Source organism: Grammomys surdaster, unplaced genomic scaffold, assembly GCF_004785775.1.
Source record: "Grammomys surdaster isolate TR1022 unplaced genomic scaffold, NIH_TR_1.0 136, whole genome shotgun sequence".
Lineage (NCBI taxonomy): Eukaryota > Metazoa > Chordata > Mammalia > Rodentia > Muridae > Grammomys > Grammomys surdaster.
Window position 1 is genome coordinate 15,711,944 of NW_021604594.1, and position 9,707 is coordinate 15,721,650.

A 9,707-nucleotide genomic window follows, 5' to 3' on the forward strand; every position below is an offset into this window, starting at 1 on the left:
ACAAATAATAAGCCAAGAGGAGTGGAAAGATTAATAAATGAAGAATAATTAGAAGCATACACATTTTCAGATCTTTTATTTCATGTGTGTAACAAAAATATTTAATGTAGAATGTATCAGCAGATCAAAGGAAATTGAAGCCATTTATTATTTATGATAACTTATTTTAGAACTGATTAAGCTTAATTTGTGCATTTCAGAAACGTACCATCTTTGTCTTCTCTAGCAGTGGTCATGTAATTGCTGCCATGTCTGCAAAAATTCAAATAATATTTATAAGACTTCTGTTAAACAAAAGATATTATTACAGGAATGATACTCCGAAAATGTGGCCTATATTATTGTGGGTGGGAAGGTTCAAGAGGTAGAAAGGTGTGGGGGGGGAGTTGTCACAAGAGATAAGGTGTGCTTGGAAATGCTGTATTGGCACCTAATATTCTGCATGTTAATTAAAAGCATATAAAATTGGCAAAGGAAAATGTGATCTTTGAAAAATCCTTTTAGAGATCTCCTTTACTTGGAGAATAATTTGAAAGACGTCATTCAAGTCAGATCAGATAAAAAAATTATGCTTAAAGGTATAGATTAGTTGTGGAATGTTGCTAAGATTGCTTTGAGTAACAACTGCAATTAACATTTGCCTACTTTTTGCCCACCATATTGGGGATGTGGCTTCATTATTTTGGTACAACAATTAGTCAACCAAACTCTTTATTCCAAATGTACCACTTTATGACTTTATAATATGCCCTCAAAGAAAATATAATCTGATATTTTACTTTAATGAATTAAAACATTCAATTTTACCTTCAGAAAATTAATAATTTAATATGCTCTGTGACCAATTTTCAAAACATTAAATACACAAAAGAAGAAACTATTATTGCCATAATGACAAATGACATAATGACTTCTGTCATTTGTAATTCTGGGAAAATATTTAAAACACTATGCCACCTGGATTCTGACCAAAGGTTTCAACAATAAGTTTGTTTTGAGTAGTGACAGGAATACAGGCTGGAGGCACAAATGAAGCTTCAACTTTGTTACTCTGTGACATGGAAAACCTTAAGCAGGCTTTAACAGGAACTTGACTCATTCTCACTAACTGAGCACATCTTTTCACTTACTTGTGAAATGTGAAGGAGTGATTTAAACCACACTTTTAAAGGAGAAGAGAAAGGGACTGGCTGTCCCTAAGAGCTAAGCTTGGTGGCAGATTCAGTAAGGCACAAAGTCCCAATCATAGGGCAAGATCTTCAGCGCATCCTTCTCAGTTCCACCCTACTCTCTTCAAACATGTTTGCCTTTCTGCTTAATTAACAAAAGCATCCATTTGCTTTGCTCCAGCTCTCTGGTTAATCCTGAAATTCTTTTCTAGGGTATTATGAACTGGTCGGAGCATGAGCAGCAATCCCTGGACACTAGTGTGCTTCCTCATGCTGCCCAGCCACTGTCTGGTCTCATCTCCTGTAGCTGCTGCCAAAACAATGGAGGAAAAATGTAGTTGCTTGGGATCTAATTGGTGTGTTAGTACATGTGTTTATTTTCCCCTTTTATGATATTCAGTTGCAAAACTTGTTAGGAAATTTTAGACTTTAAAGATGTCAGTTATGGGAGAAAGCGAGCTGAGGCTCTAGTTAATATGAGTCTATGATATTTCCTGGGATCAAAAAGATCCTGAAAAATAAGGATCAATTTTTACTGGTTGAAATGGCTGTTTTAATAACAGTATATACAGAATAAAAAAGTAACTCTATTTTTTAAAAAATACTTTCTTTTATAAATCACTCTAGCTCAAAAATTGTTCCAATAGTAGATAGTCATCTCAAATTGGGTCAAGCACTGTTTTCTTAATACTTTGCAAGGGACGCGCTGTGTGACCATTGTAACAGGTTTTGATACACAAATGGTTACTGAAACTTTAATAAAAAAAACTGTAACATCCTGGTAGTTATACATGCCTTTAATCCCAGCACTTGGGAGACAGAAGCAGGTGGATGTCTCTGATTTTGAGGCCAGCCTGGTCTACAGAGCAAGGTCCAGGATAGTCAGTGCTACACAGAGAAATCCTGTCTTGAACAAATCAAAACAAACCAAAAATTCTAGGAAATGTTAAATTCCCCTAAAATGACTATATCAATGTTTGTAGCACGAATAATTTTAAAAAAGAAATAAGTTGTACCCTTTTGCCTGGGGCTGACACCTAGCTGGTCTGCTTCCGTGAAGACATCATATCCTGAGCCATCCTAGAGGAACCACTGCACTCAAAGCAGCAGAGGAACCACTGCACCCAGAGCAGCAGGATTTCAGGAACCTTGAGGCAGCCTGAGTCCCAGGAGCTCTTCTACCCATTAGCTCAGGATCACAGGATCACAGAGACATCTGGACTCTGAGGAGTTCTGACACAAGCAAGATAACTAGAAAGACAGGCTTCAGTCAGAGACAGTGAGTGCAGGTAGAGATAACCAGATGGTGAAAGGCAAGCACAAGAACATAAGCAACAGAAACCGAAGTTACCTGGCATCATCAGAACCCAGTTCTCCCACCATAGCAAGTCTTAGACACCCCATCACACCAGAAAAGCAGGATTCAGAATTAAAATCACTTCTCTTGAGGATGATAGAGTACTTTAAGAGGGCATAAATAACTCCCTTAAAGAAATACAGGAGAACACAGGTAAACAGGTAGAAGCTCTTAAAGAGGAAACACAAAAATCCCTTAAAGAATTACAAGAAAACACAACCAAACAGTGAAGGAATTAAACAAAACTATCCAGGATCTAAAAACAGAAATAGAAACAATAAAGAAATCTCAAAGGAAGACTACCCTGAAGATAGAAAACCTAGGAAAGAGATCAGGAGTCATAGATGCAAGCATCACCAACAGAATACAAGAGATAGAAGAGAGAATCTCATGTGCAGAAGATACCACGGAAAATATTGACACAACTGTCAAAGAAAATGCAAAATGCAAAAAGCTCCTAATCCAAAACATCCAGGAAATCCAGGACACAGTGAGAAGACCAAACCTAAGGATAATAGGTATAGATGAGAGTGAAGATTCCCAACTTAAAGGGCCAGTAAATATCTTCAACAAAATTATAGAGAGAAACTTTCCTAATCTAAAGAAAGAGATGCCCATGAACATACAAGAAGCCTACAGAACACCAAATAGACTAGACCAGGAAAGGAATTCCTCTTAATAATCAAAACATCAAATGCACAAAACAAAGAAAAAAATACTAAAAGCAGTAAGGGAAAAAGGTCAAGTAACATATAAAGGCAGACCTATAAGAATTACACCGGACTTCTCACCAGAGACAATAAAATCCAGAAGATCCTAGACTGCTATCATACAGACCCTAAGAGAACACAAATGCCAGCCCAGACTACTATACCCAGCAAAACGTTCAATCACTATAGATGGAGAAAGCGAGATATTCCATGACAAAAACAAATTTATACAATATCTTCCTACAAATCCAGAATTACAAAGGATAATAGATGGACAACCCCAATATAAGGAGGGAAACTACAACCTAGAAAAAGGAAGAAAGTAATCTTCTAATAAACCCAAAAGATAGTTACACAAACATAATTCTACCTCTAAAAACAAAAATAACAGGAAGCAACAATCATTTTTCCTTAATATCTCTTAAAATCAATGAACTCAATTCCCCAGTAAAAAGACATAGACTAACAGATTGGATACATAAACAGGACCCAGAATTTTGCTGCATACAGGAAATTCACCTCAGTGACAAAGATAGACACTACCTCAGAGTAAAAGGATGAAAAAAAAATTGCCTACAAAAAGAAACTGGAGAGAATATACATTAGCAAGTTGACAGCACACCTGAAAGCTTTAGAGCAAAAAGAAGCAAATACACGTAAGAGGAGTAGAAGGCAGAAAATAATCAAACTCAGGGCTGAAATCAACCAAGTAGAAACAGAAAAAACTATACAAAACATCAACAAAACCAGGAGCTCGTTCTTTGAGAAAATCAACAAATAGATAAACCTTTAGCCAGACTAACTAGAGGGCACAGAGACAGTATCAAAATTAATAAAAACAGAAGTAAAAAGGGAGGCATAACAACAGAAACTGAAGAAATTAAAAAAAGTCATCAGACCCTACTACAAAAGCCTATACTCAACAAAACTGGAAAATCTGGATGAAGTGGACATTTTTTTACCAGGTACCAAAGTCTCTTCAAACAATTTCACAAAATAGAAACAGAAGGAACACTACCCAACTCATTCTATGAAGCCACAATTACACTCATACCTAAACCACACAGTGACAGAACAAAGAAAGAAAACTTCAGACCAACCTCTCCTATGAATATCGATGCAAAAATACTCAATAAAATTCTCGCAAACGGAATCCAACAATTATCCATCATGATCAAGTAGGCTTTATCCCAGGAATGCAGGGATGGTTCAATATGTAGAAATTCATCAATGTAATCCGCTTCATAAACAAACTCAAAGAAGAAAACCATATGATAATCTCACTAGATGCTGAGAAAGCATTTGACAAAATTCAACATCCCTTCATGGTAAAAGTCTTGGAAAGATTAGGGATTCAAGGCTCATACCTAAACATAGTAAAAACAATATACAGCAAGCCAGTAGCCAACATCAAACTAAATGGAGAGAAACTTGAAGCAATCCCACTAAAATTAGGTAAAATGGAAAGACCTCCCATGCTCACTCATGGAGGAGTTAGAGGACTGAAGGAGCTGAAAGGGTTTGCAGCCCCATGGGGAGAGCAACAATACCAACCAACCAGAGCTCCCAGGGTCTAAACCACCAGCCTGGGAGTACATAGGGAGGGACCCATGGCTCCAGCTGTATGTGTAGAGGAGGATGGCCTTATTGGGCACAGGTGGGAGAGGAGGTCCTTGGTCCCATGAAGGCTGGATGTCCCAGTGTGGGAGAATTCGAGGGTGGGGAGGTGGGAGTGGGTGAGTGAGTGGGTGGGGACACATCCTCATAGAAGCAGGAGGAAGGGGGATGGGATACGGGGTTCCTGGGTGGGTGGGTGGGGCGAAATGGGGAAAGTGAATAACATCTGAAATGTAAATAAAATATCCAATTAAAAAAAAGAAGAAAAAAAATAGCCGGGCGGTGGTGGCGCACGCCTTTAATCCCAGCACTTGGGAGGCAGAGGCAGGTGGATTTCTGAGTTCGAGGCCAGCCTGGTCTACAGAGTGAGTTCCAGAACAGCCAGGACTATACAGAGAAACCCTGTCTCGAAAAAAAAAAAAAGAAAGAAAAAGAAAAAAAGAAATAAATTGTAATCTTAAAAAACGTTTTCCATATGTTTAGATTAAAAATATTTCTATTTCAACTGCAAAGGACAAGGACATGGAGACAGCATGGGATCACACGTGAGAGTGGCTAGCAAAAATACAACTCAAGTTTTTAAGGAAGTAGTGAGTGAAGGGATTTATATAACTGCAATCTTAGCTCTGAATACCCTTTGAGGGCAAGGTCCACAAACTTAATGAACTGCACTTTGAAACATCATATCTAGCTTAAGAAAATCGCCTTCATGATATTAACGAGTGCACAATAGTGGTTACACTGACTCGAATCTGAAATCAACATGTGGTAAATAAAACAGAAATTAAGGGAATATTCTTAATTTTCTTTGACTTTATAGGTATAGACCCTTCATAGAAAGCATTCCTCTCCGATTCCTTTAAACTTGAAACATTCACGCAAGAGTAATTGTTTAGATGTCAAGCTTGGGATGTTGGGGGAATACTCTTAAGATTACTCTGAACTTGAGCTAAACCAAAGTTAACTAGGAGCTTAGCCAATTCCTTTTTAAGTCTTCCTGTGACCACAGAAAAATGCTAAAATTAGTTTCCCTTATAGCCTTTAAAGTAAGTTCAGCATGTTTTAGTAGTCACATCTACTGACTCAAATTAAGAAAATGTTATTTGCTGAAAGTGAAAGCTCTGAGCATTTATAAATGTGTAAAACTGATTTTCTTTCTATATTAATATGCAATTGTGATATTAATTTACAATGAATAATTTATATCACCAAGTTAAAAACAAGAATTATAACAGACATATGAAACAGACATAATCAAAAGACGTAGCACAGCTCACCCTGCATAGGTAGCTATCCAGACTTTCCACAAAATGATATGGCCTGGAGCTTGGCATCATGGCTTCTCTATGCATGAGACTTCCACTGTGTTCCAAATTGTTGTAGAGTTGTCCAGATCCAAACCCTGGAGCAGGATTTGTTGTCGTACACAAGTTTGGCTTAGAAGTTTTATCAAAGTTCCTCCTCAAGGACTCATCTTGCCTGTCCTTAGTCCTGTGAAGATGCCAAAGGCAAACATAAGAGTGTCTCATTTTCCCTTGAAAGACTCCTTAAAAATGGGGGAGGGGGTGGCAGGGCATAAATGACTTTCCCACCTAACAATGTCTAAACATTGTAGCTGTGTCTGGTACGTAAGTTGTGCAGTTGTGATTTAAAGTGGAACTGGAAAGAACTATATGTCTGGATTCCAAACTAAAAAGAAAATCAAACAAAGCAAGAAGTAGAGAAATGACTGTCACTGATGTGTATGTAGTTTTGCAGGTTAAACTGTTGAAATGGCCCTATTATAAGATTTTTGATGGTGTCATTAGAAAGACTTAATTGCCAAGGAACTGTGTAGATGATGTCCGGGATAACTCCTTTTTGTTTTTTTACTAATACAAGCGAAAACAAACTGAATCAGCTTCTCAGACAGCTCATCTCGCGCTCACCAGCTCACCATGGACATGGCCAGCCATTCTGTCTCCACATTTCCTTCCCAACGAACATAGAACTGTTTTAGCCACTTTTAAATTATGGTTTATCTTTACCTTCATGGTAACCTTCTCCTTATGACTTCACACAGCTCAGAAAACCTTAGGAAGACCCTCTGTACAAACCCTCTAGCGGGGACACCAAGTCTCACAGTTGAAAGTCAACTAACAAAGCGCTGGAGTGTGGCCCTGGTGTAGCAGTAGTAGTGCTATTAGACCCATGAGCTTTGGCATCATATGCAAACAATAGCTAAACAATTCATTTAAAAACTCATGGGTATTCTGATCTTTACAATCTAAACATTAGTTTTCCACAATTATATTCCCCAGCTTGATTTCACGTCATAAAATCTCATGAGTGTCTTTCAATGATAATTATTCTTCAGACACAAATTATTGACATTAGTTTTCTTTCTCTCCATATTTTATGTACTTATATATATTATATAATGTATAATGTACATATATGTAACTTACTTTAGTTGGTCATAAGGTAATGGCTTTGTTATTTCTATCCTTTCAGAATATGGCTCTTCATAGCGTTTTGGTTCTGCTTTACATGAGGCTTGATGATTTACTTCTTCTGGGTGTTTGGACTGCAGGTTTGAAAGTGTGGATTTCTGTGGCTTTATGAATGAGACATTATGGTTTCCTATTTTGTCATAAGAATTTTGCTGATTTTCGTCTCTTACCTGAAAAAGATTTTAAATATATGTATTTAAATTGTGCTAACAATACATGCATATGTTTGATTCCTATAGTTTCAGGTCAATGATTCTGAACATTTAAATATGTAAAAAATACAGCTTTAAAATATTTATAGACTATATGTCTACACTTGATCTGAATTGAAAACAAATTAAAATGGATCCAGGCTTAGGTATGTGCGTACTATGGTATATGAAAGTAGGCTCTGGGCCATTGGTGGTAAGTCCTCTACTACTGACCTATAAACTCAGCCCTGAATCACTCTCATGTTATTGCCATGTAATTAGATATTTTTGGAAAAAAAAACAGAATGAGTGAAATACATGAAGAAAGAATAATTTAAATTAAAATCATTTTGAAAATATGTTATTCTCTGGACCTATAATATAAAGCCATATCTACTTTAGAAAGACGGACATGAAGGTCATAAAGACCAATGGAGAAAAATGATGCAAAAGCCATGGGGAAAGGAATGGCCTTTACACGTAAGCTACAAGACAGTCAACAGAGGGAGGTTGGAGAAGAACCACCTCTGAGAGGAAATGTTAACTGAGATGGGATCAAAATGAACTGAAGCATTTCCTTAGGGAGTGAGTTCCTTCATCCTACCTAAGTCACCACAGATGTGACCTGCCCTCTCTGTGAACAAGCCACACAGCCCTCACAGTGGACAAGGGAGTGTCTTTGAATTTGTAAATTACAGTTTGCTTCATCCATAATAACTGATTATTTGATAGGGTTGAGTACCAATGGGCATAATTTTCAAGGGTGAGAATTATATAAATTTTGACCAGAGGACATTTCAAATAGTAGTTTAAAAACCTGTCATTCTTTAAACTGACTGGTTTAATGTGTCAACTTGACATAAGCTAGAGTCATCAGAGAGGAAGGAGTCTTAGTTGAGGAAATGTCTCTATGAGATCCAGCTGTGGAGCATTTTCTCAATTAGTGATCAATCCAGACCATGGTGGATAGATCCATCCCTGGGCTGATGGTCTTGAGTTCTATAAGAAAGCAGGTCAAGCAAGCCATGAGGAGCAATTCAATAAGCAACACTCCTCCATGGCCTCCACACCAGCTCCTGCCTCCAAGTCCCTGCCCTGTTTGAGTTCCTGTCCTGACTACCTTTGTAATAAACAGCATAGAGTCATGAGACTGGATAGGAAGTATAAGCAGAATAACACTTCCCTCAATCTACAAGGAAAGTGTAGGCGTTCTCACATGGGTGTTCTACCACCCTACTGTATATCAAATTCCTCAGCATCCAACAGCAACATTCAGAGCAAGCAGACATGTTGGAAATAGTGCTGCATGGGATTCTAGCCTCCCATTTTATTCTCAACTAAATGTCAGTGAAGAAGAGAGGCTCTAACCTTTTCAAGATTTTCTCAAACCTGAGATTGAGAAACATAGTGAATATTCTTTAATCCACTAAATTTCGGGTAATTGGAATAAATTGGCAAATGATGGATCTGAAGAGATCCAGAGGAGAACTTTACAGAATTTAGTTTCTTTTAAAGAAGCCCATAGTAAGAGTGACAATGCTAGTGAGAAACAATATAAAACCTCCAGTCACCAGAACTGCCAAGTAAACATGTCTTGTCAGTTTTCATAAATAAGACTTTCACTAAAGAAATTATTTAAAACACTAAATTCCCATTAATAAATATATCAAGTGTTATTTGTCATAATTAAATTGGAAAAGTATATAAAGAGCTATTAATAAAAAATGAATTGGAGTTCTGAGAGAATAGATATTTTAATCATATATTTTGTTGGCAAGATTCCTCTTGGAATTCCAGAGGATGTAGGAAAGTATACTCATGAGACTGGATAGGAGAAACAGACTTCATATTTTCACGTTGGTTGTGATTTGAAGACTTTTTATATAGCTCTCACCTCTGAATCATCATACTTTCAAGTAAAAACAAGGAAAAAAAAACCTAAGATTCCTCCATTTTGACAATGGAAATATTTGATTAACAAAATTACTTTTAGCTGGTGGTCATGATCTAATCCCAGCACTCAGGAGGTGGAGGCAGGTGAATCTCTGAGTTCAAGGCCAGCTTGATCTACAGTGAGTTCTAGGACAGTCAAGGCTGCACAGCAAAACCATGTTTCAAACCAAGAGATAGATAGATAGATAGATAGATAGATAGATAGATAGATAGATAGA

The 9,707-nt window shown here is 37.2% G+C and overlaps 1 protein-coding gene across 1 annotated transcript in view; it reads right to left on the reverse strand.

Annotated features, from left to right (window-relative positions):
* Positions 1-222: 222 nt before the first annotated feature.
* LOC114617438 overlaps positions 223-9,707 on the reverse strand; it is a 38,260-nt gene continuing 28,775 nt past the window's right edge. Inside the window, exons 14-16 of the mRNA XM_028763040.1 lie at positions 7,301-7,515; positions 6,131-6,344; positions 223-252 (exon numbers count right to left, since the gene is read on the reverse strand). Coding sequence (XP_028618873.1) covers positions 223-252; positions 6,131-6,344; positions 7,301-7,515 — 459 coding nt within the window. The remainder of the gene's footprint in view (positions 253-6,130; positions 6,345-7,300; positions 7,516-9,707) is intronic.